The 16,868-nt window shown below is 41.7% G+C and overlaps 1 protein-coding gene and 1 pseudogene across 2 annotated transcripts; both read right to left on the reverse strand.

Annotated features, from left to right (window-relative positions):
• Positions 1 to 648: 648 nt before the first annotated feature.
• Positions 649 to 14,233, reverse strand: LOC111333517 (ATP-binding cassette sub-family C member 4). The gene is made up of 7 exons (XM_088743522.1): positions 14,196 to 14,233; positions 8,907 to 9,446; positions 7,804 to 8,186; positions 5,640 to 6,988; positions 4,588 to 5,158; positions 4,136 to 4,272; positions 649 to 3,059 (listed from the first exon to the last, which is right to left on the reverse strand). Exons 2-7 carry the CDS (start codon positions 9,435 to 9,437, stop codon positions 2,191 to 2,193), a joined length of 3,840 nt encoding a protein of 1,279 aa, XP_088599648.1. The 5' UTR covers positions 9,438 to 9,446; positions 14,196 to 14,233; the 3' UTR covers positions 649 to 2,190.
• LOC148717963 (uncharacterized) lies at positions 9,649 to 15,133 on the reverse strand (annotated as a pseudogene). The gene is made up of 3 exons (XR_015994774.1): positions 15,088 to 15,133; positions 14,196 to 14,233; positions 9,649 to 13,886 (listed from the first exon to the last, which is right to left on the reverse strand). The product of XR_015994774.1 is annotated as an uncharacterized LOC148717963 (transcript).
• Between the last annotated feature and the right edge of the window lie 1,735 nt (positions 15,134 to 16,868).

Raw genomic sequence — 16,868 nt, forward strand, 5'->3', positions numbered from 1 at the left:
ATTGAAAAGTCACTGTTTTTCCGATCTGCCTAACTTCGCGGCCGTCAAACTATTCAAAACTTTTCACAGATGAGTACCATCAATCCAGGTATTTTCCGCGGACGGGCACTATCCATCTGGGTATTTTCCGCGTGCGGGCACTATGGGCTGATAGTGTCTCTCCACAGATGAACACCATCGCGTCACGTGATCGATTCAAACCAATAAGAACCGGAGAAAATTTAGTGTTGAACTATAATGATTGATAACTGCCCGGTGATTTTGCACCACGCTACATAGTGTAGTCAATAAGATCACGCATAAATTAATGGGTGGGTCATGGCTAGGTAAAATACAAAAGTAATAACTTTTTGGTTCTCGAAACACGCATTTATGCAGCATTTCAAGTAAAAGCTCTCTGAAACTTTAAAAGTAGCCGAACATGGAGCACTTTTACCACCCGAATATAATTAAGCTTTAATGCATTCATGTCACCTTTATCTTAATCTCCAGAGAGGAATTAGTTTTTGAAGCCGTTCAAGAAACTCGCAGCACGTGTTTTTCTCACTTTTATCTAAACCTCTAGAGAGGCAAGGGTTTTTGAAGCCGTTCAAAAAACTTGCAGCACGTGCTTTATCGGATCTAAAAACACTCGGCTCCGCCTCGTGCTTCTTTTTTTTTTTGGATAAAACACTGCTGCTCTTTCTTTAAACATTACTTAAGAAATAATTAATATTAATTCGCAACGCTCGAAATGAAACCAATCTTTCTTACAAAAAAAAACGCCAAAATACGGAACTGCTACTTACAATTACACACTAATAGCAACTTAACAAAAGTTCATCATTTGCGTTACTCAGTTCAACTACATGTAACCAACCAGCGATTGCGAAGTAAAGCTGGTTTATTTACTTACTGAACGCGCGTTTTTTGAGAGCCTTATTTATTCTCTGGTAATGTTAACGCTTGACCAAGCGTGAAACAAGTACACACCACTGACCACGAGTGACTGCTAGTGATAGAAAGGCATCAGTATATTTGGATGACGTCATGACTACATCGCCACTATTTTATCGTCGCTTTGTTCACTTAAACTGAATTGCCAGAGGCTGAATTTCCAAAAAGGCGCGCCCCTGATACTACGGGAGAGTCGAGAAGGGAATGGTTGTGTAATCTTCCTGCTACCTGTCAGCCGAACCTTTCAATCCGGGGAAATTTATCTCATCTATGCAGTTGTCTCGTAGGTCTGTATCTCCTTTCATTCTTTCTGCTCAACCGAGAAGATTAACTCTATACCCGACGTGAATTTTGATATGACAAACTGTTACTCTCTGGTCGTGGACACCCCCCTCCACTCCTTTTCAAAAATCTTTTCGATTACATCCCACGATTACATCCTGCGATTACACATTCTATTTCGAAGTCGTGCATGCTAGAGGTCATGTCGGTTGGTGCTATGATCGAATAATCAACTATTGCGGAACCAAACGCTGTGTCAGTCTTTGACGTTCGTACAAGCTCGCTTGAAGTAGATCTCCGTGTACCAGGAAATCTGACGAGTTTCCGTCCACATTACTAAGTTGTCTCTACCGAGCGAGTTCTCCCCCGTTGCTGTTGCCCGTCCTGTGAGAGCTCAGTTGTAGCCGAAAACCTATCGTCACAATATAAAGCAAACAGATTCTACGTCACGGTGGGTAAGTTCAATAAAACATCACAGAGGGCGTCAAAGAATGGTAAGAGAGCAGTGATTTTAGTGTGCCGCATTTTTTCTTCTTACCATATAATGACTTTATCTGTGATCAATTACTGAACAGACTCACGGATAAATAGATGTTGCGTGACACCTAGAAACACGATGCTGTGGTGTATTGCGTTACATATGGTAATATAGCGTTACCACTTTAAGTAACTTCCAATCATGCCGTAAATCTACTATCCTAAGTAAAAATAAAATAACTGATGACTAGTGTTGTACTGGAAATATATTGTCTTGATCATTGAATAAAGTACAGTTGAATTAGAGGAATGAGAGCGTTCACTTGACCTATGAATACTCTACAGGAACAAAAACCGAACAAGAAGCAGAAAATTTTATTCTTTTACATAACGTGCAGAATTAGAGCTCTGCAAGCTCTTTAAACTTTCAATCTTTTGACCTCTTCAGGATCAGATGTGACTTGTCAATTGAGGTCTTTCGCCTTAGAGCGCATCTCAGTTACTTTTTACCATTGAATCAAATTTGTCAAAACCATCAACTTTTCCATCTTTCAACAGCAAAATCTTGTGGCAGTCTCTTATCGTGTTCAAACGATGAGCTATGGTGATGACAGTTGACTCCTTCAGTTTATCTCGCACTACATTCCATATCGTCTGCTCTGTGTTTGGGTCTACATGCGCAGTTGGCTCGTCCAAGACAACTATTTTACTTCGTTGTAGCAGCACACGAGCCAAGCAAATTAACTGCCGCTCTCCGACACTGATATTAGCGCCATGTTCCAGTAGTTCGTGATCGAGCTTGGCCTCAAGTCTCTCAACAAAATCTTTCAGTTGCACATCCTCCAAAGCCTGCCATAATTCAGCTTCGTGAAACTTGTTCAAGATGTCGAGATTTTTTCTCAACGATCCACTAAAAAGAACGGGGCTTTGGCCAAGAACCGAGATACCTCGTCGGGCTTGTTGGAGGCTTATCTCGTTAACTGGAACATCGTCAATGATTATATTTCCATCAGCATCAGGCATGCGCATAAGAGCTGCCACAAAAGATGACTTTCCAGCTCCCGTACGGCCAGCAACTCCGATCTTTTCTCCCCCTTTAATGCTAAGATTGATTTGCTTCAGCACTTGAGGTCCCCCCGGATAGTAAGTCAGAGATACATCTCTGAATATAATACTTCCTCTCTGAGGCCAGTCTTTTGGGGGTTGTCGTTCTTCCCCGTATCCAGGCTCCCCGTCGAGTTTGGTGTAGGTCACAACTCGTTCAACTGAGGTCATGTAGTTTTCCATTTCAGAGGTTTTTCTAACTGCGTATTGAGTGATGCTCAGAGTTTGGATGACGTAAACAAGAGCGAGACCTGCAGAAGCTGAAAAGAAAAGTAGACTTTTATCCTATCAATTCCAGACCAGTCTGGCAGTCAGTTAATGGCAAAGATAGAAACCCTTTTATTATTATTATTATTATTATTATTATTATTATTAGAGAAAAATCGAGTTTCCAGATGGGATTTGAACCCACGACCCTCCGTGATCTAGCCGGATTCTCTAACCACTGAGCTACAGGAGACTCTCTGGTGAGCAAGGGTCAATTAGTGGGTATTGACTGGAACCGCATCACGCGGCTACACAGCCAAACATCAGCTAGCGCATAGAAGCTCACTAACAGCATCACGCTGTCACATCAAAGCATCACATGCATTAAAGCATCACATGCAGCCAACCAGCCCCCAAAGTGAGCATGTAGAGATGAAATAAACAATTCCTAATATAAGAGAAAAATCGAGTTTCCAGATGGGATTTGAACCCACGACCCTCCGTGAGGGTCGTGGGTTCAAATCCCATCTGGAAACTCGATTTTTCTCTTATATTAGGAATTGTTTATTTCATCTCTACATTATTATTATTATTATTATTATTACAATTATTATTATTATTACTATTATTATCATTATTATTACTATTATTATTATTATTACTATTATTATTATTATTAGTAGTATAATATACTAGCTCTTTGTTTTAAGGTTGACAACCTAAATTTACTGGTGAATCATAAAAGACACGTGAAAGTTTAATGAGCTCCTAAGCCACACGACTTTCTGTCATGTTTGAAAACCACCCGTGGATAGGTTATGACTGCCACATGGGTTTGCATAACTTCCAGATTCACTACTCTTCCAATCACTTTCAGGTTTAGATGACGCTATTTAGACACGGAAAAAGTCCTCCATCAATTTACTTTCATAAAATATTTCCCAAGCACTATTGCGAATCTAAAAATGTCCCAACTCTGACCCGTACACACCTATCAACCAATGACAGTGGGCGCATAGTCTTACCTGTGTTATCGTTATTCAATAGTGCATGCTGTGTTAATACACGACCATACAGATTCGTGATAAATAATAAGACTCAAAAACGTTACTAAGAATCTTGAGCTTACCGGCATCTTGAGATACCAAGACTGCAGCCAGAGCAACTGCACCAACAAACAGGGAACTGAGACAATCCAAACGTGTACCGAGCCATCTACCGCTGGCCATCACCATAATGTATGCCTGATTATGAACATCTTGATATCTGGAGGGAGGCGTATTTATCACAGTTAGCTCTCATAGAAGAGAAATACGCCTGATAATAGAATGGAGCCTTCCTACAAATTCCTCTCCCTTCCTTTCAAAAAAAGCGCAACTCTCCGAAAAACTCCCGCAAGGAAAGGTTCACTCGATGTCTCGGAAGTGTCACCCAGTGTCTCGGCAAAAGTCAGTAAGAATCTCAAAAGACACGACAAAATTCTGGCGATGTAAGTTGGAAATAGTGTCAATAAGAACTCATCCGTGCTCTTTACATTAATCAGCTCTTGCAGCACATCCTGAGTCTATGTTTCTAACGTACCTGTATAGTGTGTCCACAAAATCTGTCTGTCTTCCTCTTGTACGAATCGTGTCCAGTCCAACCAGAGTCTCCGAAAAGTGAGCGAACACCGGGCTACGAGATATCGACTCCAGCCTCTTTAGTTCTCTGGCCGTTTTCAAGTAATAATTGGAAAGAACAACGACCAGCGCGGAAATTGGAACAACGAGAAACACGAGCCAAACATTTGTGGCAACTGTTACCAGAATTTGGGCAAATGTCATCAAAAGCATCTGCATTGCTGCCAGGAATGTTTTGGGTAATAACTCATCCACGCAGCCAATATCATTCGAGAAGCGATTTAGGATTCTTCCCACTGGATTACAATCAAAGAACAGGACAGGTGCTTGTAAAAGGGCCACAACCATTTTATCGTGAAGACGCTCGGCGCACTTTAGAGAAAGTAGGAGGAATCCATAAGCCCGAATAATAGTAAATATAAAACACGCGCCAACCAGACAGGCGAAGACAGATAAATAAGTCTTGTTCTTCTGATCTTCTGGGATTAGCCTTGCAAGAAACGAGAGCCACACGTCCGGAGCAACAATGATGGCTGAAAGAAACACCATTAGGATGTAATAATTGAATATGTGTGGATAGATGAATAGGTTAACCATGGTTTACATTAAAAGAAATCTGCCCTCGAAAGTTTAATGCTAGTAAGGTAGCCAACATAACAGCCGGCTCTTTCTTGTTTTTGAGGTGAGTGGAGGTAAGCGCAAGCCGAGCATGAGGCAAACGAGAACGGCTAAACACGTGCTTCTCCAATCGCACGTCTCTCATCCTTCGCATTGTCCTCGTGCGTGTCTCACGCTCGTTCCTGCACTGCAGAAAACCGCGAAAAAAGACGCTTATTTTGCAGACTTTAAGGAAGGTTTTAATGCAAGTTAATTTCCATTTTTTATTATTAACGCATACTGTTGTTTAAATTGATAGTTGCAATCGAATGCTTTGCACATAATAAGAAAAATACGGCTGTATTCCCTTTTAGGGCCTGACCCAAGGCTAGTAACTCAGTGTAACAATAAGTTTACCTTGAGTAATGAGAATTAAAACAACCATTCCAGTTATCATCAAAGGATGTGCTCCACTTCTGAAGTAGTTCCAATACAGCTTGGATGTGACAACTCCAATTGTACGATCTTCCTTTGCTATCTCCAAACTCTTCGCTTCATTAGGCAGAGAATGTGTTTTCTGGCATTTTTCAGCATCGACGTGTTTCTCAGTATTTTCCCAGGTAAACGTCGCCAATGATTCTGTTTTGTCCTTCAGAGCTGCTTTATAGAGCGGGTCAACAGTTGAACTAAGTACACCTTTTTCGTACAGCTCAATAAAGCGTCCCTTATCCAGTACCCGCCCTCTGTACAACACAATCACTTCATCGGCATTTTCCATGTGCTGTTGCTGATGAGAGGTTAACAGAACAGTTTTATCAGCCAGTAGATCTTTGATGCACTTGTTAAAGATGTGTTGCCCAACTTTAAAATCGACAGCACTCAGTGGGTCATCCAACAGATAAACATCTCCCTCAGCATAAACTGTACGAGCTAAACTTACTCTTGCCTGTTGTCCTCCACTCAGAACCTCGCCGCGTTCTCCAACAACTGTTTGGTCACCATCAGGTAATCGCTGAAAGTCTTCTTTAAGAGCACAGACGTCGATTATTCTTTCGTACTTGAACTCTGCGTAGGGCTGGCCAAACAGAATGTTTTCTTTTATTGTTCCCGAGAACACCCAAGCAGTCTGAGGCAAGTAAATGACATTGCCTCGATACAAAATCGTCCCACTACTGTTGGAAATTTCACCAGCGATCGCTGAGAGTAGAGTGGACTTACCACTTCCAACCGGCCCGGTGATTACTGTTAAACTCTTTAAAGGTGCAACAAAGTTGATATCCTGAAGAATAAATTCATGTTCACGATGGCTTTTTGCGCAGGTTAACTTTGACACACATAGATCAGTTGGCCCTAGTTCTGTTACTTCAAAAGAGGATGAAATGTTCTTCATATTTTCGGCTTCTTTTTTTGAGTATCCGCTACTTTGTTTAATGGAGGTACTCTCGACCTTTTGTTGGTGTTCCTTATTTTCATCACCCTTCGAGGCCTCCGATAAATTTTCTAAAAGAAGGAATTCTTCGATTCTTTCAAGTGAAACGTATGCGTCATATGTTCTCATGAAACCATTTGTCAAATTAAACATGCCAGCAAGTTTTAGAACACCCATAAACGACAGCAGCATAAAAACATTAGCAGGTGTGAGGGTCTGGCCTGTGAGCACCATAGTAATTACCGACACCAGAGTAGCTAATGGCGTCGCACTGTACAACAAGGCGTCAAGACTTGACTGAATGGTTGTCCTCTTCGAAATGACGCTGATTTCATTCCTGAAGCGGAAGAAAGATAATTGCAAGTTATGTGGGCATTCTCTCGAACCTACTTGTCCCCAATCTTCTCTACTATCAAATATTGATGAGGTGAAAGCGCAAGAAGTGTACCCTTCCTTTGAAAAATTTCTCATCGTCCATTTCGTCATGCAAGTGCCATTCTCCCATGACCCCAGCACCATGTATGAAAAATAAGGCAGCACGGAAGACGAGTTTGGCTCAATGAAATGTTCTATCAGTTATGATTTAACAAATATTACGAAAGTGAAGTGAATACATTTGAAAATCCCTCGGACAAAGTCAAGGGAATTATTAAAAACATTCAGTGAGCCTGAGGCGAATGATTGTTTTAGTATAACTGCTCAAGTGCTTTCGAAATCTGTTGCAGATTCACTCTGTTGTTGACGCCATTCTGTAAATAGAGAAAACTTTGCGTGTTTTTTGACACTTAGTTCTTGATAACTTATGTCAAGATAAACAGCCAGTTCCCATTAGAATATGACAGCAAAAATTCCTTCCTCGGTAACAATGAAAAACAGCCATTTTGAAATTCAGCCCCCGTTCATTAGCCTGGTGGGGGAGGGGGAGGAGTTTAAACGAACCGATGTTGAAAAGGTCAAATACCCGGGGGGTTGCCTGAGGGGAATGTTGAAGCTTCAAGTTGATCGACGCTTAAATCGACCAATCATAGCGCGCGTTCTAACTGAGAGATATGACAAGTAAGTTTAAATGAGTTCAGGCATATATATTTAATGCGGCTCACACCGCATGGTTGTTGGAGTCCACCTCCGACCGAACATGGTCATTTACCTTACCTTCGTATATCTTCTATTTTTCGCTGATATTCTTCCTCCCACGCATGCGTTTTCACTGCGCGGACTCCGGAAACTACTTGATTCATAAGGGAGATTCGCTGATCGGACATTTTAGCTGTGCGCAAGCGCAGCTTAGCATTACCATAGGACAAGACGGCAAAGTATGGCATGAGAATACACAGGAGAAACACTCCCGCTGTAGCCTGCCAACCAATCAGATTGTATATAAGGAATGTTGTTCCTGCATACGACAGGACTGCAAAAGGTGTCAAGAAAAAAAACTTGACTGTCTCTTCTTCCATTCTCTTAACATCATTAGATATCAGGTCAAATAAGCGTCCTGCAGTGAATTCCAGTAACACCTGTTTGCTGAGAAGAAGTGTCTGAAAGAGAGTGAAGATTTGACATTGAAGAGCCAAAACCTATAAGATTTTAATCTCCGCCATTTAATATAGCCATAACCGTGTTTCGAGACGAGAATAATCGAAATTTTACTAAAGTATCTTCAAATGTGTCCATAATGCGACAACTCAGTCGCCAGTTTGAATCTCGCTTAGCAGGGTGGCCGTTCACAAGTGACATATGAAAATAACATTCTCCTTTTTTCATCACAAGGGAATCTACCCGAACAAGAAGGAGCTACACATAAAGCTATTCTTGACTTAAATAATTATTCTGTGCGATAGCTATAGAAGAAAAGTTTTGTGTCAGGCGCGTTGTATCTGACCATGGAGATTTATCAACACACTTTTGAAGAAAATTTTCCAATGATAAGGTTACATTTTGGAAGCTCGAAAGCCGTAAGAGTTTACAATTCTGAATATACCATCAACCATTTGAAAATGCCATCAACTGTAGACTGAGTTAGTGTTTGTTAATTTGCTTGTTTGTTGGTGGGAAGGATCGCTCGAGTTCTACAGTTGTCTCGTAGAAGCAGCAACCAGTAATCATGTTCAATGATCCTCTCCTTCTAGGTCTCACTATAGCACAAGTTGATTGCAAATGGTTAAGTTTCCTGGAAAATTATAATTTCAGATTGGATAGATAAATTAATAACCCCACCACAAAGGAATAGAATACTCTTTAGGGATCAGCCTGCTTACCTTGTGGTACACCAGTCCCCTCAGGGCGCTGCCTATTTTGATCCCCAACACTTCACATCTGTAGTCTTGCTGGTGTAGACCAAGACCACCGATCAAACCATTGAGACACAAAGCTAATGCGCAGGCGTAGATCAGGTAAGTATTGTTTGCTTCAGCTGAAATAAGCATAGAAACGAAATACCCGAGAAACAATGGAAAGAGAAAACGTGAAGTTGTACACAACATATTGCTTGTCAAAATAATGATGACATCTTTGACAGAAAGCATATCAAACACGCTTTTCCAAAGTTTAGGCCTTTTTCCTTTTATCTTGCAATGATGTTTTTTGCCTTCCCAGCTTGTTCGAAGCTTGTCGGTAACAAAGCGGCCAGAGTTCTCGTCTGACAATGGTAAAAAGTCATTTTGATCCAAAGGTCTTTGACTGCCTTGCTTAAGAACTCCGTTCATCCAACGAAAAAAGAGAGCAGATGCAAAACTGACTTTGTTGTCGTCACCACCGGATATTTTCCTGTAACCGCCTTTTGATGTCATCACTTAAACCTATAAAATATTTAGAAAATATTCTCATTCCTAACTAGTTTTTTCAACGCAATAGTAAAACGTCTACGCATGCATTCCCAGGGTTTCACAACTCACAAGACAGTACGTCGCGGTTTCTTTGCGCGGGAAATTTGCACGCGGCCGCCAAAAACTGATTCTTTGCGCATGCTCAATGTTTCACCACTTTGTAAGCCTTATTTAAAGTCACCAAAAGTATTTACCAAACGTAGATAAAAACCCTAAAAATCGAAAAACACTTTAAAATGTCCATCTGAGAAAAACACACCTCGTCTACGTTTACTTCTCGAGCTTTTCGATAATAATAAAGATGATAAAAATGATGATAATAAAAATGATTATAGTGATAACAATTAATGATAGTAATTTTAAGTCTCTTGACAAAGGAAATGTAAAGTCTGCAAAAGTTCAACGCAAAAAAATAAGAAAAACTTACTATAAAAACAATAAAAATAATTTATAACTGATGAGTTTAAGGAAGTCTTGCTCGACCCTTCTCTACTTCCAGATCCCTGTCTTTAATGTCTAAGTTCCTCCTTCTCAGGGTTCTAGATCCCCTTAGACATAGGAGCGCGCTCCGCAAAATTGCAAAGGACACTTTCGCTCTGGCCCATGAAATTGTTGTGGCGTAGCTCTCTTGCTTTTTTGGCAGATAATAGCTCGGCTAATCTTGAGTGGTACCTCAGGCATTCGTCTGCCATCCCCCCCGTCATTGTAAATACCAGTGGGGTGAAAGTGCCTTGCTCTACTTCTGTTACACGGGAGTTGTATTTTCGCTTCTTTTCATTTTCATGAATCCTGTAAATCTGCTTGGGGCTAAGATCTCTGAATGAGTCTGCGTTTGGATGACACACCCTTATATCGAAAAAAGCAGCCCTCTGTCGCTCCCAGAAAGCCCTACAGTAGACGTCGAGGCGTGCGTCAGGGGCTTGATTAGTCCCTCTGGGAAATTCTTCGCCTGTAATAGGTTGTAAGGCCGGTTCCACCTGCACATCGTAACAAACCATGTCGAGTAGCTCGGCCTGTACATCGCGTATTTCATTGTGACGCTGAATGACTAAGCCTCCACGCTGGCAGATCATCGCGTAATCCATTGTGAACAAGCTCCCACAAACACATACTGATGGATTGTCGAGTATTGGCCAATCATATCGAAGCCTCACAGCGTCCCGAAATTCACGCTTGTTGAGATCAAAATCCATGTCTTTGAGAGGAATAACTGTAAGCCAGTTGGATGCGCCTTTTTCACAGGCCAGGTATACGGCTCTCTGTGTCTTGCCTGGTAATAAGGCCTTCACCTCCTCGAGCTTTTCTTTTAGTGTACCATCCTTTTATTTCCGGGTGACGTATACCAGTCGTTGTATCTCGGCCTCTTCTGGGGTCTCATGGGATCGCGCCTCTATTTTGCTTACAAGTGGAGCGCTTACCCTAACAGACACTGAATACTCCGCATCCGCAGTATCAGATGGATTAATGAGCCCAAGGCCTCCCATACGCACTGGTAATGCTACCAGACTACGCTCTTCTTCAGAACAGTTACGTTCTATGAGCGACGGTATAAGTACATCCGAGATTGCATGCTCTGAGGGCTGCAGTAGGTTCTCAATATCCGGCAGTGTTCTCATAAAGTACGTCCACCAGTGTCGAATTCCAAATGTGAATGCAGCGTAACTAGCTTGTGGCTGAGATCTTGCAAACTCCGTCAACCTCGTCATTTCTTTCACCCACTCATCTACCTTGCTATCCACATATTGCTCAAGATAGGACCGAGAGCCCAGAGCAGCACCAAGGTGTTTGCGTCCCTCGGTGGTGATGTTGATACCAGTCCCTGCAAACATTTCCTTCGCGTGGCCTTCCTTTTCCGGCTTAACAACAAGCCAGCATTTCTTGGAGTTAGAATAGTATCCAAGGGTCGGACCAGCCTCTCTCAACTCATCCCACCATTGCTTAACCTCTTCCAGGGATCCTGCTCCAGTAACGTAATCTGCGAACCAGCATTGTTTTGCAGTGCTTCGATTTTGAAGTAACGACATTAACGGTTGTAGACTAATTGCATACATTGACATAGCTAAGGGGTCTCCCTGTGTGGTTCCTTCTGCAGATTTAAGCTCACTACCACCAACCACAAAAAGGCGCGTAGGAACTCGATGAGTGTTAGTTACATAGATGGCGATCAATGGGCATAGCACTCCGATGTTATTAAGCGCGGCCGCTCTGTTTAGTGAATTGAAGGCGTTAGAGGCGTCAACTAGTAAGGCGGCATCAGTTTCATCGCCTTCAAAGATATTGCGCATGGCATGTATTGCGGCTTCCTCGCCGCTCCTCTGACCTGCGCAGATCTGCATGGCCCCACTAGCGTTGATCACATCTTGTTTTGTGACTCTTGTGACGCATTTGCCAATTATTCTTCTAATCACCGCGCCCACACCAATCGGGCGCACCTCACCGTTACCCTTGTCACCTCACCGTTACCCTTGTCAAGCAGAATAAGGCGAGTGGCCACGATAGGTTCAATGGTCAGCGGATCAACAAATTCCGTGCCCAGTCTTCTTGTGAGTGTAGCTATAGACTCACATAGGTTGATACTTGATCTCTTAAAAGACTTGCATGCCAAGATCCTCTTGAAGCCATTGGCGTCCACACTCGAGGGGCCGCCAGACCCCTTAGTTCTTAATGCAGCTTCTCTCACAAACTCTCCATTAATTCCTTGAAACACCAAGTCAGGTATATCTTCCACAGGCCCAAACAACATCGACCCTAGCTTGGCCCTCTGCGCATCAGGGTGTTTTTCTCTCAGTTCTCTCACAACATCGCTCGTCAGCGGTAATACTCCTCCGCTATAATCCTGACTGACATATCGCAGGGCCGAATTAATCTGGCCCTCCATGACCAACTTTGCAAAAATGCGCGCTTTATTTGATGGATCATTCTTGTTCGACTTTGATAAGCGCCGTTGGATTATTCCCCCCTCGCGTAATAGGGACTCAATCTCGCCATTTCTCCACAGTATTACTCGTTTCTCAAGACATTCTTGATGTTCCTTTGCTTTCGATCTCTGACCAGGCTTTTGTAGCGCAACAGCGAGAAGAACAATAGCGGCTTTTAGTGCAAGGTGTTGCATAGAGGATCCATTGTTCCAGTCGTCGATGTGCTTCGTTAACTAGTCGATAAAGTCGCGACCATTTTTACCGTATGGAACTAAGAAAGTGTTTTTTCTCCAAGTTGTTACTTCATTGTGTGCATCATCAATCGTAGCAGTGGTGATTGTTGTAATTTCCCCGTTGGAATTTCCGCCCCAAATAACCGATACAGGTAACTTGACAGTTGTAAGCCTGTTCCATCTCGATAGAGAAATCGAGACCATCCCTTTCGATGAAGACAAAATAGCGGGTGAACAACATTTTGCCAAAATCCTTTTCAAGTTCCGCCAAGGCTCAGCTTTGGAATTGAACACTATTCATTTCTTAAAAAAACATTTAAGACTGTACGCGCGCTCTCATTGGTCGATACAGTTGTATTATTGATCGAGCGGGAGGCCAGGATGGCTAGATAGTAGCCGAGTTCTCTGTTGCGTTTTTACGAACCGAGACGAATTCGAGCATAAAAACGAGGGCGTGAAAAAAAGAATGAGGCTTAAGTCTAGCCATCTTGACCGAACAAGCTTGGTCAATAAAGGATTCGTTAAAGAGCAAAAATATTTCGCTTTGATGAAATTAAGAATAACTTATTTCTAGAGCCTCCCGGTTAGCTCAATCGGTTAGAGCGCCGGATTGTGTTGTGCGGGAGGTCGAGGGTTCGAGCCCCGGCCGGAGCGATACCCATGGTCTTAAAATAACTGAGGAAAATTTGCTACCTTTCTATAATCAAGAAATGGATAGATATTCTAGTCTTCTCGGACAAGGACGAATAAACCGTAGGCCCCGTCTCCTGCAGGGTTAGGGGTAGGAGACGTTAATTTCCCACGCACGAGATTACTGTGTTGTGGATGTTCTCCCCTGGGGTGGGATGGGTGGGAATTGGCCCTGAAAAGCCCCCATAGGGAGTGGTCAACTAACGTATGTATGTATGTATGTATGTATGGGAAAGAAAGCCAATTGTTGTAGAACGATAAACCAACAAGGACCGTTCATGTTTCCTTTGTTTTGATTGTCACTGTCGCTTTTGACGACTCCAGCGCCGACATTGTTCAAAAATTACGAAGTTACACGTTTATTTCACGTCTTTCTCATTTTTTTTTTTTTTTTTTTTTTTTTTCATTGAGCAGGATTAAAGCAGGCAACATGAGCCCATCTTGCCCGCTCGAGTAGCCAATCAAAACGTAGGATTCTCTTCCTATTGATAATGGGTGTTGCCATTAGATAAAAGAGTGTTTACTGGTGAGAGTACGTAAACACGGTTGTGACGTCAAGCCTTCTGTGTTTTCTGTGAAATATTTCATAAATTAAATAGAAGACTTAAAACTCAAGAAGGCTAGAAAATTCTCGAACGTTACTGCAAATCCTCGACGATTTTTCGTCTTTGAACACTAACTACTTGTTCATAACAATTTCGAAATTTAGTCACTTGTAATCTCGAGCTCCCAGGGTCACTTGGGCTCCATGTTTGCGATATGGTTGTCGAGCAATTTCGCCGACAACGAACCTAAATGATCCTAAGCTCGAGATTAAGTTACTTTTAGAATATATTACAAATCGTAATATTGGTATTATTATTGTTGAATCTTGATCTTACCTAGGGCCCTGTCTTCTCAAGGCTGCATGAAGGAAGACCTGAGAATTTTGAAAACACAGTTCAAAATAAATTAATTTGAAAACGCTTGCTCCACTTTTAAAATGAGGGCGAACACCGAGTTCGTAACAACACTCGAGCTTTTCGAGACCGATGACATGAAAAATGTTTAAATATTTTTGGCGGGACAATTAAGCTCATAGTATGAGTCCATACAAGTGTCTTCGCCGCCGTTGACCGTTGTACTGTCAGCGCAAAATATTCGTTGCGTTCTTTTCTATTTTCCAGTAAGTAAGAAAACGTTAGTTGCTTAGTTAGAAATAATTTGGAAATGCTGTTTGCAAATCTGTTCGATGGAGAGTGTACCGGAGCACGAATTTCATTAGTAAACAAGTTTTGTTATCCGAATTTTCCCGCTCCACAGGCTCTTTTCGTTTCTAGATAACTGAGTCCGGCAAATCATTCATTTATAGTCTAAAATCCTGTCCACATTTTTCCCTGAATATAGTAGACTGAACCTTAAATAGCCGTCAAACTAATTTTATGTGTGAATAGCAGAAATAATAAATAAAATGAAAGAAAAATTCGCTCTAAGTTTGCCTTGTAAGAACTCGCAAAAACTCTTAACCTCCAGAGCGTTGCAATAATTTGAAACAAAAAAATGCGATGATAATTACATTTAGCCTTTCCTGAGGTTTCTTTGACATACCACAGATATCCCTGTCCTGCTAGTGTTGGGATGCACTTTGTCAGTGAAGTGTCTTCAGTTTGCAAAAACCGCACAAACCAAGGACGCTAAGCTTTCGGGGCGCTAATCAACCTTTGATTGTTGTATACGACTGTAATCTTCATTGGTGAGCGCTCCTAAATGATATGGTGATGCTGATAAACTTACCAAGAGCAAGAAAACTTTTCAGACTCCGCACCAATCTTGTAGAGACCGCTCTCTAAATACCGCATATCATTAGATAAACGATAGGGCTTCTTTGTACTGTATGTTTGCGGTTGAATGATAAGTTTCGGATGAATTTATTTCGCGCCAATTTTGAATCTGTTCTCTGCCCGATCGCAGCTTGGAATCGAGGATCTAAGCGAGCGTCGCGGTGTCTTTTTGTTTTGATGCAGAAGATATGAAGTCAGTTCGATGGTTTTAAGAACTTTCAAACTATTTTATTAGCTTAAGAATTCATCTTCATTGGCAACGCTCGAAATGAAATCAATCTTTCTTAAAAAAGAAAAGCCAAAATACAAAACTGCTACTTACAATTACACGCTGAAAAGCAACTTACGAGCAGTTTATCATTTGCGTTACTCAGTTCAACTACATGTAACCAACCACCGATTGCAAAGTAAAGCCGGTCCATTTATTTACTGAACGCGCGTTTTTTGAGAGCTTTATTTATTTGGGGGAAACGGAGCAGAAACTGTGGTTATATGTGTATTGCATAAGTAATGTTTACGCTTGACCAAGCGTGAAAAAAGTACACACTACTGACCCCGAGTGACCACGAGTGTGTGCTCGTGATAGAAGAGCATCAGTCTATTTGGCTGACGTCATAATTACATCGCCATTATTTTATCGTCGCTTTGTTAACTTAAACTGAATTTCTAGAGGCTGAAATTTCCAAAAAGGGCGGGCCCCTGATAGGACGGGAGAAGAGAATGGTTGTGTAATCTTTCTGCCATCCGAACCTTATAGTCCCGGGGGCAGGGGAGAAAAGGGGACAAATATCGGAGGACAAATATCGACGTAAACAGGTGTTGTTTAGTAAATAAACCCCTCCGGGCGGCTGGTATGTCGGCTGATAATGTCCGCGGCTGAGAGATTGTCCGAAAAATGAATATTTGGCCGACAAGCGAAGCTTCGAGGGCATAAATGAAATTTTGATGACAATCTCTCAGCCAAGGACATTATCAGCCGACATACCAGCAAGCCAGAATGGGATCTATATATTTTATAACCCTCCCATTAATTTTCACATCGCAATTAAACTGCGCGTTAACACAGTAAAAAAGCCAGTGGTGATCTGATGGCGAATGCGCGTGATTGACGCAAGCAAGCAAGCAAAAAAAAAACAGTTTGGTTTCCTTCCATGTAAATAGGAGAACGGAAAAGTTGAAACTCTTGTGTTGACTATGTTTTTTTTTTCACGGAAAAAATCGGAGGACAAATGTCGACGTGGATTATTGCGTGATAACTGTCCTATGATTTTGCACCACGTGACGTAAAGTGACCAATAAAATCGCGCCAAAATTAATGGTGGGTTAAAATGCGTGATAACTGCCCGGTGATTTTGCGCCACGTAATATAGTGTAGTCAATAAGATCACGCATAAATTAATGGGTGGGTTATGGCTAGGTAAAATACAAAAGTAAAAACTTTAATGTGTTCTTTTTCCAAACCTTTTAACGCTTAAATAACAACTCGAGTAGTATCCTGATACATTACATTTTTCGGTAGATGTATCACATTTGAGGATGCGGGCCGTTTATGATGCTTGTTTTTCTTTAAAAAAAATTCCTCATAAAGGGTGAAAATATCTCAAATTCTGGTAAGTCTTATTAACCCTTTACACCGTAACATCGGTATCCATACTCTCCCAACTGTTCTCTAAACATTTCCTCAGGTACTGTGTGACGAAGTTTCCAGAAATCAAGGGAACAATTTAGAACATT

This window comes from Stylophora pistillata, chromosome 13 (assembly GCF_964205215.1).
Source record: "Stylophora pistillata chromosome 13, jaStyPist1.2, whole genome shotgun sequence".
NCBI classification, from domain to species: Eukaryota; Metazoa; Cnidaria; class Anthozoa; order Scleractinia; family Pocilloporidae; genus Stylophora; species Stylophora pistillata.